The sequence below is a fragment of the Alexandromys fortis genome, unplaced genomic scaffold (genome assembly GCF_014885135.2).
Source record: "Alexandromys fortis isolate MF-2015 unplaced genomic scaffold, M_Fortis_MF-2015_v1.1 scaffold_3, whole genome shotgun sequence".
In the NCBI taxonomy this organism is placed as follows: domain Eukaryota; kingdom Metazoa; phylum Chordata; class Mammalia; order Rodentia; family Cricetidae; genus Alexandromys; species Alexandromys fortis.
Window position 1 is genome coordinate 14,401,961 of NW_026067909.1, and position 18,590 is coordinate 14,420,550.

Here is an 18,590-nt window from a genome sequence, read left to right on the forward strand (position 1 = left end):
ACCTCTGGAAAAGTTGCCAGTGCTCTTAACCACTGAGCCATCTTACCAATCCATCCTTGAACTTTTTAGGACTTGATTTTCGGCTGTATTAAACAGGTTTGGTATTGCTTTGTTCTCCAGGAGGGCTTAGAAAAGAACTGACCTCTTAAAGAGCAAGACAGTATTGTCAGCTATTCAGGCCCATATGGTCTCTGCCTCTGTAGTGTAAGTCACTAGAGAGAGTATGTAAACAAATGGGCAGGCTGTAGTGCCTGTGGTGAGCCAGACTGGGCAGGCTGTAGATTGTCCTCCCAGCTTCTAGGTCATGGTCCCTACAGCAGGGCTTCACTGAGGTCTCATGGCAATCAGAATATTAAAGATGCATTTCCATTCTGATTAGCCCACAATCCAGATTCTCACAGGACTGTGGGATCTTCAGTATGTCCACTTCACTCCCGATGGTACAGCAATAGTAAATTTCTCCTGGTCTCACAAAGCCACCCTGCACGTGTGTAGCCAGCCTCAGCCAAGGATTCAGAGAAGTCCCACAGACCTGGGCTTTCTCCATAGCTATCTTTCCTGCAACCTTTCCTCAGTGAATCATCTTCACCTATTTCTAAAATCCAGTAATAGTGGTCATACATATTTTACCAATTTTAGAGCCACTTACCATAATGGGAAGGCTCTGCCATGGTCTGAATCAGCAGTCCTAAAACTCAGTATTTTTCCCACTTGTCATCTATCATAAAAGCCAACAAGCAATAAAACACTGTAGCGATAAACTTATCTGGGAGCTGGAGAGATGGCTCAGCAGTTAAGAGCACTGACTGCTCTTCCAGGGAACCTGGGTTCAATTCCCAGCACCCACATGGCAGCTCACAACTGTCTCTAATCCAGGATCAACACCCCCACAAGGCATCCAGACAGGCAAAACACCAATAAAATAAAAAAGTAAAAACCAGCAGCAAAATCTGCATATCTGGACTCACTCGTGGTTTCTGCGAACAGCTTTCCTGAGGGTTTCTGGGTACATGGCTGGCTTTCTCAGGGTAGCTCCAAGGTGCACTGACAGGATGCACAATGTGCTCAGATACCTGGGACCATCTCGACGAGCTCTTCCTGCCCACACACAGGATAATCTGAGAACCAGGAAGAATGAAGTGGGGCTGGAGCGCTGGCTCAATGGCTGCTGCTCTCGCAGAAGATCCAGGTTCCACTGGCAGCATCCACACCCCAAAATCAAACTTCTGTAACTCCAGTTCCAGATCCAGCGCTCTCTTCTGGCCTCACAGAGAACCCACACACGTGGTGCACATACATACACTCAGTGACACACATACACACATAAAATAAATAAGTACTGGCACAATGATTTAACACATCGCGCCATCAGGGATAAATGTGACAAGGAAAATCCTTTCACTGGAGAAATAATAGCTTACGACATCAAATGCACGATAGAAAATGATGCAACTTAATGATACAATGAAATAAATAATTTAGGCAAGATTATCATCTGATGCTAAAACTGGCTGAGCGGTGAAGGTGCAACCTAATAACAGAGCACGTGAGGCCTTTAATTTGATCCCTACACACACAAAGAAACGTAAATAAAAATAAAACCAGTGGCTAATAGATTATTGAGGAACAGGATATCCACACAGTGTTTTGTTTTGTTTTGTTTTTTGGTTTTTCAAGACAGGGTTTCTCTGTAGCTTTGGTGCCTGTCCTGGAACTAGCTCTTGTAAACCAGGCTGACCTCTAACTCACAGAGATCCACTTGCCTCTGCCTCATGCTCTAAAAGGGTCCCTAGAACAACTTTCCCCTAAGTTTGACTTATACACTTTACACATATATTAGGAATCTCACGTAGAGGCTCCTCTTTTTCTCCAGGGAGAGTGACCTGGGAGCAGTCTCTCCTGCTATAGACTCTCCAGAGCACAGGGACCTAGACCTTGACTGCTACATTAATTTCTACTTAAATTATGTGTCTGGACTCATAATTACTTCTCTGTCAGATGCCATGTTTCCTGGAGGAAAGGTTGAATTATACATCATCACATTCCTCAGTACACCCCACACAGTACCACATACATAATAGGTATTTAAAATGTTCATGGTACTGGGAATGGTGGCACATATCTCTAGTCCCAGCACTCAGGAGGCAGAGGCTGGCTGACCTCTGAGTTCAAGGCCAGCCTGGTTTACAGAGTGAGTTCCAGGACAACCAGGGCTACACAGAAAAACCTGTCTCCAAAAAAACCAAAACAAAACAAATGTTTACGGGACTGGAGAGATGGCTCAGCAGCTTAGAGCACTTGCTGCTCCTGCAGAGAGCCCAGGTTTGAGGCTCAGCACCACATGGGGGCTCCCATGCATTCCTAATCTCAGCTCCAGGAGTTTTTGATGCACTTTTCTGACCTCCATGGGCACCAGGCATGTGCACCACACACATACATACATGTAGGATGCAGGCAAAGATGCATTCACATGAAGTAAAATTAATAAACCTGCATGATGTGGGATTCCCCTCTATATGCTGTGAATGCCATTGGTTAATAAACAAACTGTCATGGGCCTACGCAGGAAACAGAGGTAGGTAGGGAAAACTAAACAGAATGTTGGGAGAAGGAAGGGGGAATTTAGAGAGAAGCCATGGAGCTGCCACCAGAGACAGACATTCTGAAACCTTGCTGGTAGGCCACGAGCCTTGTGGTAAAATATAAAATAATGGAGACGGGTTAATTCTAGATGTAAGAGCTAGCTAGCAATATGCTTAAGTAATTTGTCAAACAGCGATTTAAGTAATACAGTTTCTGTGTGATTATTTCAGGGCTGAGCAGCCGGGAAACGAACAAGCAGAGGGTGGCCGGGAACCAATAAATGGCCTCCCTACAACAAATTGCTGCCCACATAAAACTAAAACTAAGAAAGCTTAGAAAGGAATTCTAGACACTAATAAACAAAGTTTAGCTGTATTCCCCCCCCCCAAATGGGCTCTGCTTGCTAGTGACATGCTGAAGCTCCTTTAAAAGAGGTTTTTCTGATTCAGCAGTAGCAGGAAAAAAAAAAAAAAGCTGCAGTTTCAAAATGGCGGCTTCCTGGTTTGCCAGCAGGAATGGCTCTAGCTTTTTGGGAGGTTCAGCTATGAAGCATTTGAATGGGGTTTGTGGGCCCGGGTGCTTGTATGCCCACTTGGGAAAGTAGCTAAGACCATGCCTGCAGCTCAGCACCTCTGGCCTGGGCAGGCAGCAGGATCAGGACTCCTAGGAGTGCACAGGCAGGAGAGCATGGCAGATTCCTGCCACCATACACAGAGATGTATCCAGGCCCTGCAATGCACTGCATGGCATATTTAGCTATTGCTCAGATAAAAAGGGTTTATATGCTGCATGCTCATTCTCAGATTTAAAGTGCTGAGTGCAGCTCCTACCTGGTGGTCCCAGAGCTGGCAGTAATGGTACCTCCATCATTTTGAAAGTGGAGAGCCAGTATCCAGAGCTGCTGCAACCAAGCTGCTCACCATTTTAAAAGTTCTTCAAGACAGTAAAGAGTTACAGATATACAATAAGAACAGATTCAGACATAAAAGACCTCTAAATGGGTCACAATGTGTTTAAGAAATGTACGTAGGCTTGGGAGAGAGAAGAAAAAGAATATAGATAGTTATAAAAACAAGTAAATGGGGGGTTGGAGAGATGGCCCAGCAGTTAAGTGCTCTGACTTCTCTTCTAGAGGACCCGGGTTCAATTCCCAGCTTCCACATGGCAGCTCACAACTGTCTGTAACTCCAGGTCCAGGGGATCTGATATCAATGCATATAAAATAAAGTTAAATAAAAAAATAAGTAAATGTTTTTTTTTAAAAATAAAACAAAGTCTTTAAGAGACAGAGTATAGACAGTCATAGATTAAAAGGAGTAAAAAAATAATAAGCCACGAAAAGATGGAATGCATACAGAGAGTCTGGATTATGTAAATTATTGTGTTTTCTTTTAATTTTTTTGTCTGTGAATGAGCTAAGTACAGAGAGACATTTTATTGTATGGGCTGCTAAGCTAAACTAGCATATATGTTCTAAAAGTATCTTGATTCCAAAATTTGAATCTAAGGATATGTTGCTTTGGAAAAGAGGTTTTTCTTTTGTCTCCACAGAAGATGAGAACCTGTGGAATACTTCCAGACAAATATGGTTTGATAGACCACAGACTCCTGAAGGGTGCCGTGAACACCCTCAAAAAATTACTTCACCCAACTTCTAACTGAGATGAAGCTAGTGTACAGGATACACCATAAAAGACCTGATTAACAGTGCCTTTCATACGATTTGCCATGGTCATGGTGTTGATTTTCAGCAATAGAAACCTTAACTAAGACAGATGTTTGTACCAGGGTCTGGGGTATTGTTGTGATGGGCCTGACCATGTTTTTGTTTGGAGGATTTAGACTTTGATACTTTTGGTTAGGAAAACAGTAGAATGCTTTATAAACTGTTTAATGGGACATACCAGTAAAAAGCATGGCAGGAAGTGGTGATAAGAGTTATGTGNTAATTAAGACATATATATATAAATTAAGAAATATATAAAAAGGTTAATAGATGATTATAATAGTCAAGCTTCTAGTCATGTTAGTTAGGTTTTCTAGATACATAAAGATATATTTCAGTTAAATAGGTATTCTTCAAATCTTTCAGAGACCTTCAGAATATGGCATTTAAAATGTTTTAAGAGCTTAAAACTTTTCATGACAGTGAGACATATCTGCTCCTGGCAGCACCAATTACTTCAAAAGGAAGATGGGCATCGAAAAGGCTCCTCATGGAGTTTGCTAGCCATTTGGGCAAAAAACTGCTCCTGTCTGGACTGCTTGATGAATTGAACATGCAGGACCCACAGAGAAATGACTGCTGAACTTGCCTAAAGGTGAGACAATCTTTCAAGGTTCCTGCTTCATGAAAGACTGCTAGACATTCTGCAGGACACAGAAGAAAGTGACTGACAAACTGTCAATATAGGCACAACTGTCTTTGAAATTTCCTGCCTCATGAAAAAGTCTGCTGGATACTTATGGACCTGTAGGCTAAAGATGGATATCCCAACATTACAGAAGAATTTTCGGTGACTGTCCGGGTAGCGAGATATCTCTATCAATTCTAGAGTTTTGGAAGTTGCTTACAATGCACTTCCTGTTTACTTAGGTAAAAATATCATATTCTTCTGGAGTCTTTGATGGAGTTGAAGAATAGTTATTATTATAGTTTTCCATAGTTATGATAAAAGATAAAGTAGATATAAATATTGTAACTGTAATTCTTGCTTGATAACTGTTTTGTTATATATAATTTTACTATGTTAAAGTTAAAACCTTTTTATTTAAACAGAAAAGGGGAGGTAATGTGGAATTTCCCTCTGTATGGTGTGATTGCCATTAATGAGTAAAGAAACTGCTTTGGACCTATAGCAGGGCAGAACTTAGCTAGGCGGGAAAACTAAACTGAATGCTTGGAGAAAGAAGGGTGGAGTCAGAGAGAAGCCATGTAGCCCCCACCGCAGACAGATGTTCAAACCTTGCCAGTAGGCCACGAACCTCGTGGTAAAATATAAAATACTGGAGATGGGTTAAATTAAGATGTAAGAGTTAGCAAATAAGCTAGAGCTAATCCAACCAGTGATTTAATTAATACAGTGATTATTTTGGGAGTCTGGGTAGCCAGGAAACCAACAAGCAGTCTCCTACAACATCTGCAAACAAATTTCACGGATTAGCTTTTACATAGAAATGTTAGTTAGATGAATGGCCATTCTTTGTTAAGCGAGGGAGGACCCACATTAAAGAACAAATAATATTCAGGGGAGAAGATTTAGCAGTTCCGAGCACCAGCCACTCTGGTTTAGTTTCCCAGCATCTACATGGCATCTCACTTCACTACTGTCAATGCCAATTCTAGAGGCTCTGGTGCCCTCTTCTGACCTCTGTGGGCACTGCATGCATGCTATGTAGAGGTCAAACACTCACATATGAATAAAAATATTTTTTTTCAAAACAGGGTTTCTCTGTGGATCTTTGACTGTCCTGGAACTCACTCTGTAGACCAGGCTGGCCTCAAACTCACAGGGATCCGCCTGCCTCTGCCTCCCAAGTGCTGGGATTAAAGGCGTGCGCCACCACTGCCCGGGTTGGGTTTTTTTTTGTTTTTTTTTTTTTTGTTTGTTTGTTTGTTTTTTTCGAGACGGGGTTTCTCTGTAGCTTTGGTGCCTGTCCTGGAACTAGCTCTTGTAGACCAGGCTGGCCTCGAACTCCCAGAAATCTGCCTGCATCTGCCTCCTGAGTGCTGGGATTAAAGGCATGCGCCACCACCGCCCGGCACCCTCTAAGAATCTTAAGGAAGGAAAAGTATCTCCCCCACTACCTGATGCTGGACCTGGGATCATGCCATGCCCACGCACTGTGCCTTTGAGTGCCCTGGCCTGCAGCACTGATCCTGAATGAGGAGAGTGGACCTTCCTCTTTACAATCAGTCTGTAAACACACAATCCCACTAAAAAAGAACGGGAGCGCCCAGAAATAAAAGAAGTTACTTCAAAATGTAGGGATCTGGCCTGGCAGTGTTGGTGCACCCGTTCAGTCCCTGCACTTGGGAGACAGAGGCAGGAGAATCTCTGTGAGTTTGAGGTGTGGGCCTGGCTCAGCACTTAGGGGCTTTTGCTGCTCTTGCATAGAGGAACAGATTTGATCCCTAACACCCACATTTGGGGCGTGGAGGGGTCATAACCATCCTTAACTCCAGTTCCAGAGGATCTGACACCATTTCTGACCTCCATCAGCACTCACAAGGTAACATACATACATGCAGGCAGGCGTGACTCCTACACACATAAAAAAAACAGGCCTTAAAACAAAAACATGGCTTGGCATGATTATTACCCGTTTTGTCCCCATGAGGAGACTGAGGCTCAAGAGGTGTCATAAGTCTGCACCCAAATGACACCCATGCTGTCATTCTTGCTCTGTCCGTCTCACACCCCTCCCCCAGCTTTTTTCTCCTTCTTGCACTTAGTGAGGGGCAGTGACTCTAGTTGTAGGTAAATTGCATGGCTAGAAAACACCCCGGGGATTATTTGCTTCAGGCTCCTTTTTAATTTCTTTTTTATTTTATTTATTTTATCTTATTGAGACAGGTTCTCACTAAGTAGCCTTGGCTGGCCTGAACTCGATATGTACATAGGGCTAGCCTTGAACTCATAGAGACCTACTTTTCATCTAAAGGCATGCACCACCACATCCTGCTTAAAGGTTCCTTCCTTGTTTTAACGAGACAGGAACTTGGGGTCAACGAAATTCCCATTGTATGGGGCGGGGACAAGGACGAATACTGAAGCTGGGGGTCAGCCTGGGGTTCCAGCTCTTTGGAGGCAGAATCCGGTCCAAGGCCCAGGTGCGCTGGTCTCCCAGGCAGAAGGGTTCTCCTTCCACATTCTCTCAGCGCCCACTACACCCGCCCGCTGTGCGCTCGTGCAGGAGTACCTGTGTGCGGCGGGCGCCAGGCTCTCCGCTGAGGGCGACACGATTTAGAGATCGGCTCAAGACTGAGCGGCACCTTGCAGGCCAGATCGAAACACTGCTCTCCAGACGCTGAGGCCCCGGGAGAGTGCGGACGCCGGGACACCCAGGAGAACTTGGCAGCGCTGGTCCCGGGAGGCAGTTTCCCCACTTTGTCCTCGTAATGGTCTGCAGAACCGGTAACCTAGCTCCTAGCTTCTAAGGGAGCAACATTCTAACCCCTCCCAGCACAGCTAACTGTCTGATTTACCCGGGGGTCGAAGTTCCCATGGAAACGAGAAGACGGCCTTTGCGCCTGCGCAGTTGCGCTAGACACGCTGGGAAAAGTAGTTTTCAGGTGGTCTCTGCGAGGCCTGAGAAACGGCCACAAGATGGCGCCCGAGCGTCGCGTTTGGTTCTCATGAGCCAGAGTCTGCTTTCGCTGTTGCTGTGGCCTGAGGCGAGGCCACCGAAGCCTGAAAGGTCAAACTCTGGTTCGGCGCCGGTTGTGTGGCGTCCTCGGTGCCGAGTAGAGGCGGAAGCGCGAACTCTGCGGAGGGTTTAATTTTATTGTGTTTTTAAACGGCCTAAAGAGGCCCTGGGCCAGGAGAAGGCTTTGAAGACGGGAACTAGTCCAAGGTGGGGCTACCTTGAGAGATGCGAGCTCCTCCTTACCCCAAGTGTTCAAGTAGGGGCTGCGGTGTCAGGTGGGAATTGAATGGGAACTCGGACCCGGACCGGACACAGGATTTTAATGTCCCTGCCTGTTGGAGTTGGGCGTTTCCAGGCGGTTCTCCACGGCTTGAGCACTATTGTAAAACCAGAGGATTGACCTCTGGGAAACAGACGTCTCAGTGCGGGGAGTGAGGCTCCTGGATTGAAATCTAGAAACCCAGGATCTGACTGAGGCTCTAGATTCAGTAGTTTCTTCTAAGGCTTGGTTCCTAAACAGCAGTGGATGTAAGGCCTACCTGCCCTTTGCCCGCCCGTCTGACAGTACAGGAAGGTGACTTGGGCGTGTAGGCTGGATGGCCCTTTAAGGAGGTAGACATTCCCATTGCTGTAAATAGGTGCAACTTCCTGGAAGGAAATTAGGCAGTGTCTCATGAAATAAAAAATATAGTCTTTGCTTTAGCAATCTTAGAAATATGTCCCACAGATTGAGTAGCAAACAAAATATTTTTGTAAACAAAAATAAGGACAAGAGTACTTAGTGAAATGTTACTTGGAATAGGATTTTAAAAAATGCTAATATACTGTTTATCAGTGAATGGCCTCTTATATAGCCCGGCAAGTGGCACAAACCTTAAATCCTTGGTTGTCCTGGAACTCGCTCTGTAGACCAGGCTGGCCTCAAACTCAGAGATCCACCTGCCTCTGCCTTTTGAGTGCTGGGATTAAAGTTGTGTGCGCCACCACCACCCGGCTTAGAATTTTAATATGCTGTTGTCTAGGGCCAGTGGGAGGACTCAGTAGATCAAGACACCTGCCACCAAGACTGAATACCCGAGTTCAGTCCCCGGAACCTCCACGCTGGGAGAACTGGTTCCCTCTGGTTGTTCTCTTGTCCTCCATCCAGAAGCTGTGGCATATGTGCACACACAAAATATAAAAATGTAATTAAAAATTTTAAATGCTAGCACATTTCCAAAGAACACACATACTACTGGATTTGATTACATCACCGTCCTTGGAGGCCTCAGAAGCTATGAACAGCCATTGCCCGTGAAGATGGAAGTGGGGCGCTAGAGTAAACAGAGACTGAATCCTTCTTTTCTGATGCAAACAGTTTCATTAATCCTTCTTTCCAGGGTCCTTGTGAACAGAGGGCTGGAAGGAGCGGGAGTTCATGACTGTGTCCCCTGCTTTTTGAGCTGAGCAAGAAGCAGGAAGCGGGGCTGCCCTCCCAACCCTCATCTCTCCAGCCCTCAGCCCTAGCCTCAGCAGTCTGGTGTGACTCCTGCTTAGCTGCTGGAGGGAGCTCAGTATCTTGGGTCAGTAATGTACTGGCTTCACTGCACCCCTCCTTCTGCCCCTATGCCTGCCACCAGATGGGTTTAAATGACTCTTATTCCAGAGAGCACTCGGAAGCTGAGCTCTAGCTGTGCCTAAACAAAACCAAAGAGTAGTGGGGGTGCTGGTGGGGGGCAGTGTTTATGGCTTCCCAGGTTTGCTTTGTTTTACAAAAACAAACCAACTCTGGATACGTCTTGGAAGTGATATAGCCAAGGCTGAGACTCAAGTCCACCCGTCCCACCTGCACCCACACACACACCAGACTTCTCCTACCCCAAGACTTTGGGAAAGACACTTTCATGAAACTGGACACGCATGTCTGGAGTCAGTCCTGGCACTGAACACGCTTACCTGGAACTAGTGGAGTATGTCATCGTGCCCTGACACACAGAGCATCATCTTGGGACTAGGATGAAAATGACATCTCTTTTTGCTTTCGTTTTTCTGAGACAGGATTTCTCTGTGTAGCCCTGGCTGTCCTGGAACTCACTCTGTAGACCAGGCTGACCTCGAACTCATAAGAGACCCGCCTGCTTCTGCCCCCATGTGCTGATATTCAAGGCTTTGGAGGTGATTCCTAGGACCCAAACATTCTCAAGAACTAGCATCAAATGCCCTAAGAAGTCCAACCTTAAGAACAGGCTTTTTGTCCAGGTAGGCAACACAATTGGTGCTTCCTCACAGTTTACTCCCTGTGCCAGCAGAATCACAAGTCTGATGCCCGCTATATGCCTGCTCCCCCTGCTCCTGTTGATGGGCAGGATGGCTAACATTTACCCAGGCTGTTCCCTAGAGATGAGGAGATAGCACTGGCTACCCCTTCCCCTCCCCCAACACACCACTCAACCAAAGCAGGTCTGTCACAGGACACCTGAGAGACGTGAGAAAGCTGGAGCTAGGAGAGGGAGTGTGGTGTGTCAACAGAGAAGGATCTGATTGAAAGACAGATGGCTTTGTCACCAAATGGAAAAATACTTAGTATGAAAATGCTTTTATTTCTCAGGACAAAGCCAGATACTATTTGACTATGAAAAACTTGGCTGGCCAGAGATCTTCAAGAATAAGAAGACTCCCTTTAGCCTAGTGCCCTTGAGGGCCACGGAATGACTTAGGGCAGCAGTAGAGACTCTAGTCGGCTGTGGGGAGAAGGGGGGCTGTGAGCCCTCAGAGCCTGTGGGGCTGGGTACTGAAAGTGCTGTCTGCCTCTGTGGCCACTGGTCCCCCTGGCCTAGCTGCCTGCAGGACTGCGGTAGGAGAGGGTGGAAGGAGCAGGACAGAACAGCCAGAAGTCGAGGGCAAGGGGGACTTGCCCTAGATTTCTGGCTTTAATTCCATGGCTGCTTAAAGTTGGTAGGAAATGAAACCAGGGTATGACTACCCTTAAAGGCACCTGGAATGGGTCTACCCATATACCTTATGTAGAAAAGTCGTGAGCCCTTGACAGGTAGACCCAGGTCTGAAACCTAAGGCTGCAGGAAGTGACAAAGGTCTAGGGACTGCTGGGGAGGAGCTGTATGGAGTGTGCGGGCCCACGGGTGCAAAGGGTGTTCATCTGAGGAGTCTGCTTAGTGTCCAGGGGACATAATGTAGAGGCCTAGGCCCCACCCTCCTCCCTGCTGTCGTCTACACTGGCCTGCCTCACCACTCTCCGGAGCCTCGGTGGAGAAGACATCCCAGCCTCCCCCTGCCCTCGCCCCTGCTCTTGGAAGGCCCGGGTCCTGCTGGCCACCAGGGCAGCACTGTGTAGGGCAACCACAGACTGGCGAGACTTGAGGGCAGGCCAAGGCCCCCTGCAAATTCGCTGACCACCTTTGGCTGTTGAAAGCTGAGAGAAGCAATGAAGAGGCTCTTCATCTGAAGAATCATGGGAAAAGAAAACCTGGGTGGGAGAGGAAAAGCCACAGGGCACTCAGAGCCACACTTCCCAAGGGAAAAGCAGCATCCAGCCTGTTCCTTGGCTCACCACATGACTTCAGCCACCTTCCCCTCTCACCCCTCTCTGCCTTTGCACATTCAACCCAGTGAGCCACAGCTGCAACCCTGACAGGTGCCAGGCTTGGAAGGAGCTCTGTGGACATCAGTGGCTGGGTGTCTCAAGGACACTTGCCTCACACAATACTCACCATCATCCCACGCCTCCCCGTCGGTCCATACCCTGCACCTAAACATTCTGCCTGCACAGATTCCTTCTTTTGGGTCAGCCATATGACCTCATGTCACATGTGAGGCCTGGCTTCCTCAGGCAAGGGCTAGCTTCCTGTCTTTGCTTGTGCCCAACAATGCTCAGCACACAACATGCTTGTGACTTAATCAGTAGGTGGACTGTAGGAGTGCAAAGGCCTTCTCTGCTCCTGGGCACACAGGATGAACTTCAGGAACGCTCTCCCCTCTGCTCTCTAGTGCAGGGAGCTTTTCCAGCCATCAGCTGGCAGTGGAGCTCATGGCTTGGGGACAATGCTTACTCCAAAGCTAGGAGCCAAGGCCCTTGGGAAACGAGCCAGTTTGTCAGGCTGGGACTGGACTGTTCCATGTTCCAAGTCAGACCTGTAACTGCTTAGCCCCTGGGGCCACTGCTCTTGCCTGGCTTGGCATAAAAGGAGGAGCCCAAAGGTGGTCCCCATCCTTAGGTACTCAGGGTGTCTTGAGTTGCCTGGCACAGAAAAGTGTAAGGTGGTCAGTGTGGAAGAGGCAAGACAACACCCTACTGTGAGGGGCCTACGGGGCCCTAAGTCAAGCTCCAGCACTTGCTCCCATATTCCCTTCTGCCAGACAGAGCTCTCCAGCCCAGCCTCACCTCAGGCAGGTCTCCAGCCTCTGGAGTGCTCTCTGGCTCTGAAGACGGCTCCAGGAGACTGATGGAACGCATGACTCCTCGGAGATTGATGCGGGGCCTCAGCCCAAGCTCTTCTTTGGGGGTTTCCTTGCTTTCCTCCAAACCCATAACCATCACCTCCCCACTGCCCCCTGGTTCTGGTGGAAGGGGTGGCAATGGTGTAGAAACTTCAGGTGCCACGGGCTCCTCGGGGGAGACCACACCCACTTTCTGCTCCCAGACGTGGCTCTGCCGGCTGTGAGGAGGTGGCTCTGAGTCAGCTCTGAGTGACATAGCAGCCACCCCCCAGTATACACATCAACTTCTCCCTTGTCCCCTCCCCCTATACCTGGCAGTTAGAATGCCCTGGTAGGTCTGTAGCTGGCGCAGGAAGCCAGGGTTGGGGCGCACGATGGGCCGGAGCTCCTGCACGTGGATCAGGGCTTGCTCCAGGCCCCAGCCATACTGTTTCATGGCATAGGCCAGCACCGTGGCAGCAGAACGGCTGACACCCATCTTACAGTGGACTAGCACCCGAGTGCCCTGTGCTCTGTGGAGGTGGGATGTGGTCAGTCCATTCTCCCTCAACCCCAGTAGCCTGTAGACTGGCAAGGGGCAGGCAGATAAGGGAATAGGACCCAGCAGAGAGGACATGAGGATAGAGAGGATAAGATGGGCAGGAGGGCACCAGTCCCCACTGGGAGCTGGGCTTAGCCAGTTCTGTGTGGGCTGGGGCAGCAGAAGTGGGGAGGAGCCCAACCTGGCATCCTCAATGAAGCGGTGTGTCTCCTTCCAGTAGGGCAGCAGCTGTGTGGACTCCTCATCCCAGACACGCACGTTGTGATACTTGAAGCGGTCAGGAAAGAAGTTGTCAATCTCTCGGGCCATGTTCAGGATGTGGCTTACCCTGTTCCAAAACCAGACTGATGTGGCCAAGGAACCAGGCTCACTGGCCATTTCTGTTTGGTTCTTGGTTCTGAGTCAGGGGATGACAACACTTGGAGCAGGAAGAGAACTGAGCCAGCCAGCAGCTGATCAACCTTGGGCGTACTGTTTGACTCTGCTGGGAATGAGTTTCCCTGACGAGGCAGCAACACTAACCCTCTTCCATGATTCTGAGAACCTAAGCTGAGGTCTCCCAGAAGCCCATCGTGGGGGATGGCAGGTTTGTTTCAGAAGTGGCACCCACATCCCTACTAGAAGAAGGTATTTTCTTCTGCCTGAAGAGGTGACCAGGTGGGAAGGAACCTCTTCTGCTCGGCAAGTGTCCACCAGCGCGCCTTGTCTCAGGACAGCTCAGACCTCAGTCCTGCACTGTCATGTGTGCTTAGTGGGGCCGATGGCCAGGCTGCTGAGGCCTTAGAGCCCAAGTGAATTCAACATCCCCAGGACTGGATTAAAGCAGAAACAGCAGGGCTGAGGGTGATCTCAGGTTCCAGAAACTGCCCACGGAAGGCTGAGAGAACTGGCAGCCCTGAGGCTGGGGACCCTACCTGTTTCTCTGAAGTTCCTCCAGATTGGCAGCATTCCACTCAGAGCCCTGTGGAGTGGGAGCAGAAGAGCACCGGGCTCCCGTGGCTTGTCTCTAGCTACAGGACCTGTCACGGTAGCTCATGGGTGACCTGGTCCCTACCTCTAACAGCCTGCACTCACCAAGTAGAGGTGGGGGAAGATGCGGGAGGCCCGGTCTTGCTGGGCCATGAGCAGCAACATCTGGTTGTCAATAAAGTCACGGTACTGCTGGAGAGGGCATCCCAGACGCAGCTCCAGGGCCTGGCGGATCTATGGGTGTGGTGCAAGGGAGAGAGTCCAGGTCCCCAAGCCTGTGAAGCTTCTGAGGATTGTACCCTGGCCCCATCCACACAGAGCTACAGTCAGGGACTGGGGAATGCCTCAGGGCTGGAGTCTCAGGCCCCGGACACAGCCACCCTGCCCACCTCTTTCGAAGTGACACTCTCTAGGTCACTGCTGTCCAGCACCTGCCACAACTCAGCCAGGATCGCCTGCTCCATCTGCTCCTGTTCTGAGACCCTGGTAGTGATCCTTCAGTAAGAGGTCTTTCCCTCACTGGGGTCCCACCCCTCCATTCTTTCCCTCCCCAGCACTGACTGTCCAGGCTCAGCAATAGGTGGTCGCAGGGACTCCAGGTCAGACATAGTCATCCATTCATTGAGGCAACCCTGGTCAGAATTCAGTTTCTCCTGATAGTGAGTGGCCCAGACAAGGGCACTGCCCCCAGGCACAAGGCCACTGCATAGAGCCGCCTCACATGCCTGGTGCAACACCTGCAGCGTGGCCCTGGGACAAGAAAGAGAGGCTAAGACACATGGTCTTACTTGGTTCCCTCTCCTGGCCTAAGGCTAGGCTGCTGCACTTACCACATGGTCTGGATGGAGATGGGCTTGAAGATTCGGCTCAGACCACCAGATGTCACACTGAAGCCCCTGCAGGAAACCCAGGGACCAAATACCAGGCTTTCAGAGAACCTGCTCATTTGTCAGGTTGGGGGAGGCTGAGGCTCAGAGTCAGGTGACTTTCCCAAGATCAAGCAGTAGAAGAGCAGGTCCCAGCCCTAGTCCCATTGCTTTGTAATGCCTGCCTCCCCTTTTTCCTCTTCCCCCTCCTGTTGCCACCTCTTACCCATCGCCGTCCAGGTACACTTGGGTATCACTCCAGAGGGGCAAGACCAGGCCCAGGGTACAGCTGTGAGAGCTAACAGGGGACAGGAGAGCCATTGGCCCTTAGCACCTCACATCTCTGCCCCAACCCTCCTCTCCCTGCTCCTACCTCCTGTCAGGAAAATCCACCCCCAGAAGAATGGTCTCCTGACTCAGACACTCTCCTGTGGATACTACCAGCAGGTAGCGGAGTCTTGGGGGCCGGGCTGCCTCCAGCTGGGCTGCCTGGGAAAATGAAAGAAGCCCAGAATCACAGGAGCTCCTGGCTCTGTCCTTCAATCCCACATAGACACACCTTGCTCCTTGCTAGCCCCTGCTCCCCCCAGCTTCCATAGAGCCCATCAGTGGCTACTTGAAGACACAGTAATACTCAAATTTTGCAGTTTATGGCTCAACTGCCTTTAGAAGCCTTAAATGGGGAATGTAAGGAAAGGCGGGGAAGCTGGGTAGAGTGATACACAACTTTAATCCCAGCACTCAGGAGGCAGAGGCAGACAGATCTCTGTGAGTTCGAGGCTAGCCTGGCCTACAAAGTGAGTTCCAGGACAGCCAGCATTGTTACACAGAGAAACCCTGTCTCAAAACACTCTCGTCCCCCCCCCCAAAAAAAGGGAGAATAGCACTAATAGAGGCAGCCTCGTCCCCCCCCCCCCCCGCCCAAGGCAGCCTTATTTCTGCCTAGCAACGAGGTTTTTTTTTTAAAATATGTTACTTGTAAGGACGCTTTGTCTACATGTATGTCTGTCCACCACATGCATCCTGGTACCCAGAGAGACCAGAAGAGTGTCAGCTAACCTGATACTGGAGTTAGAGATGGTTGTGAGCTACTCTGTGTGTGCTGGGAATTGAACTAAGGGTCCTCTGGAAGAGCAATCAGAGCTCTTAACCCCTGGACCATCTCTCCAGTCCTGCAAGGAGGTTTTAAAAAACCTTGCCACTCGCCAATATTTTATTTGAGAAATGCCTTCTACGAAAGGAACGATGTAGGGCCTCATTCATGCTAAAAGGATTTCATCTTATAATGGGTTGGAACAACACTCCTGGGGCTGGAGAGACAGCTTAGTGGTTAAGAGGACTGGAGTTCAATTCCCAGCATCCGCGTGGCAGCTTGTACCTGTTTGTAACTCTAGATCCAGGGCCCTGATACCCTCACACAGACATATATGCAGGCAAAACACCAAATAACATAAAAATAAAAAAAGAACAACATTCCTGTTCTGAACTCTGCTTTACCAAAGCCTGCATCTTGTTTTTCATACTTTTACTAACAGCAAGTATCTGCCCCCCCCCCCCCCACGTTCGGGAGCTGGCTCTTAGGTTCCAGTAAACCCCAGCCTTCTGTGGGAGCTCTGTTTGCCTGCCTGGCACACCAGCTGCCAAGGCGTGCTTCACAAACCCTGGGAGTGTGAGTCCATCTCTGGGCAGCTCACTAGTATCAATAGGGGTCTCCTGTGGATTAACAGAAACCTCCCTCATGTACCCCATCTCTTGGGTCATGCAGGACAAAGCTCCCTTGTCTTCCAGTCCTCTGGAGAAAGATAAGCCCTTACCCTGTTAAGATGCCTCTGGCTGAAATGGCAGAGTTCTTGGGGTTTGGGTAATTCCCCCCCCCCCCAATTGCCTGGGTGAGCCCTAATCTCACAGTATTGCTCCTCAACAGACAAAAGCTCTGCTGGGCCCCTTACCAGGCGGATGTCATCCTGTGGCCTCAGCAGCTCCACCATGAGGTGCAGGTGCTGTCTTTGCACTTGTTTCCAGGGGCTCTGGAATTCTTGCCCATTGTCGGTCTGGTCCTCAGGGGGCTGCTTCTCACCCACAGCGTCCTCCACTGACTCAGAGCCGGCCTCCGCTGTATCATTACCACCGCCTCCATCTTGAAGTCCCAGAACAGCCCCTCGGAGCACCGCAAAGCTCTGCCTGGCAGAGCGACGGGGAAATGGCTCTGGTCATAGGTTTTCAAACTTTAGCAAGGGTGAGTCCCCTGAAGGGATTACTGAAATGGATTGCTGGGCTGCTCTTCTGAGACAGACCTCCCAGAGTGAGGAGTGAGGCACAGTTTGCGTTTTTAATCAGGACCCTGACAGTGCAGCACCCAGAGGGCCAGCCTTGGGCTCTCATCGGGCTTGTGTCCTTTTCTGGGTAGGTTCGGATGCTCGAAGCTTGTCTAGGCACCCATACAGCTTCAGGTCCTATCCTGCCGTTGGGCCTGTGGCCTGAGCCAAAGTTCAGGTAATGTGTGAAATCATCCACTGACCAGGGCCAAGGTAGCCCTGCTGGTTCTCCCACAAGCCAGGGGTGTGATGTGTGCCAGTTCTACCCACAGCACCTGGCTCTCACCTAAGCCTGGGTTTATCTGAGAATACTTCAGTGAGTCCTTGGTCCAAACAAGACACCTGGAGTTCACAATGGCAGCGACCAGGCCACAGGCTACAAGGAAGCCATGTGTCGTGAGAAGGGACTCACCTGCGCTGGAGACGGCCTCTGCGCCTGACCACTCGGTCCTGCTGAGAAAGCAGCCCGGGGACAGAGTGAGCGAGCAGCCCCCAGGAAAGGAAGCACCCAAAACCTCTCCTCCTCTTCCCTCAGGGAAACCCTAAGTGGGAAGAAAATAAAATCTCCTCCCTCTGAAGCCGATCGCCCTCCACAGGCCTCAGGGAGTCCCGACCTAAGTCCGGGCACAGCGGGGCTCCCAGGGTAGGGGGTAACAGTGTGGGAGGGATCTGGGCGAATCTGGGCCTCTGCAGACTGGGCTGGCTCTCAGGACTCCACATCTACCTAGGTCGAGCTCCTGGGAGCCTCAGGACCTCCCAAGTGTCCTGGAACGTGAGACTCAAGAAGGTTCCTCTCCAACTACTCCCAGGCGTGAGGCCGTCTGCCAGGGGCAGGACGTACTCCCTCAGGCCCAGCTGGCAGGCAACTGCGAAAGGGTAAGTCCAAGCTAAACTCACCGTGGGTCCCACAGGCGTGGAGTGGCCACTAGCCGGCGGCGAGCGACTCACAGTGACCAGCGCCATAAAGCCAGACCCGGGTCACCTGAACGAGAACCCGGCCCGACCCCTCCCACAGCCCTTCGGTCAGTCTCCGCGTTCGCAGGACCAGGAAGGAGAGATTGGAGCCACTAGGGCCGGGCACCTACTCGGGAGCGGCCCTTAAAGGGCCCGACTCATGCCCAGCCCGGCCTCACAGAGCTCGTACCGAGCGGCCGCGGCCCCTCCCCTCCAGTCTCGGCTCAGCTCGCCCCGCCCCGTCCACGCAGGAGGCGGGGCTGAGGGTGGGGCCAAGGGCGGGGCGCAGGTGAGGAGCCTAGACCTTACTTTCTCCCCTTGGCAGTTCCCACAGGACGCACCCAACCTCCTTGCTACACCTAGTAAAATCGATTAGCTTTGAACATCAAGGAAGGAGCAAGAACGATAGTTTTTTTTTCTGGTTTTTTTTTTTTTTTTTTTTTTTTTTTTTTTNNGTTTTTTTTTTTTTTTTTTTTTTTTTTTTTTGGTTTTTCAAGACAGGGTTTCTCTGTCCCTAGCTGTCCTGGAACTAGCTCTGTAGCAGCCCAGGCTGGCCTC

General features: G+C 50.0%; 2 protein-coding genes across 6 annotated transcripts in view; both read right to left on the minus strand.

The window, feature by feature from the left end:
• LOC126498790 (uncharacterized) overlaps positions 1-9,911 on the minus strand; it is a 33,812-nt gene extending 23,901 nt beyond the window's left edge. The window contains exons 1-4 of the mRNA XM_050137689.1: positions 9,889-9,911; positions 7,793-7,976; positions 7,507-7,740; positions 969-1,118 (exon numbers count right to left, since the gene is read on the minus strand). Coding sequence (XP_049993646.1) covers positions 969-1,118; positions 7,507-7,740; positions 7,793-7,976; positions 9,889-9,911 — 591 coding nt within the window. The remainder of the gene's footprint in view (positions 1-968; positions 1,119-7,506; positions 7,741-7,792; positions 7,977-9,888) is intronic.
• Ssh3 (slingshot protein phosphatase 3) lies at positions 8,070-18,217 on the minus strand. Of its 5 annotated transcripts, XR_007590842.1 has the most exons (16): positions 17,976-18,217; positions 17,491-17,531; positions 16,713-16,944; positions 15,137-15,252; positions 14,990-15,061; positions 14,728-14,793; positions 14,459-14,647; positions 14,287-14,380; positions 14,003-14,131; positions 13,843-13,889; positions 13,110-13,256; positions 12,699-12,899; positions 12,332-12,605; positions 8,827-11,416; positions 8,493-8,601; positions 8,070-8,356 (listed from the first exon to the last, which is right to left on the minus strand). XR_007590842.1 is itself a non-coding variant. In XM_050137222.1 (14 exons), exons 1-14 carry the CDS (start codon positions 18,039-18,041, stop codon positions 11,132-11,134), a joined length of 1,956 nt encoding a protein of 651 aa, XP_049993179.1. In that variant the 5' UTR covers positions 18,042-18,217; the 3' UTR covers positions 8,070-11,131. The 5 variants fall into 5 exon arrangements, 2 of the variants coding, with proteins under 2 accessions (XP_049993179.1, XP_049993178.1); XR_007590841.1 differs by having other exon boundaries at positions 8,070-8,601; XR_007590840.1 differs by having other exon boundaries at positions 8,493-11,416.
• Positions 18,218-18,590: the final 373 nt, after the last annotated feature.

Excerpts from the sequence above, each read along its gene's own strand:
- Ssh3 (XM_050137221.1), bottom strand. The coding sequence starts at position 18,041 with ATGGCGCTGGTCACTGTGAGTCGCTCGCCGCCGGCTAGTGGCCACTCC. Across the intron at positions 14,794-14,989 it reads GTGTACCTGGACGGCGATGG|GGGCTTCAGTGTGACATCTG; the intron begins GTAAGAGGTGGC and ends GGTTTCCTGCAG. Across the intron at positions 14,132-14,286 it reads AGAGTGTCACTTCGAAAGAG|ATCCGCCAGGCCCTGGAGCT; the intron begins GTGGGCAGGGTG and ends CCACACCCATAG.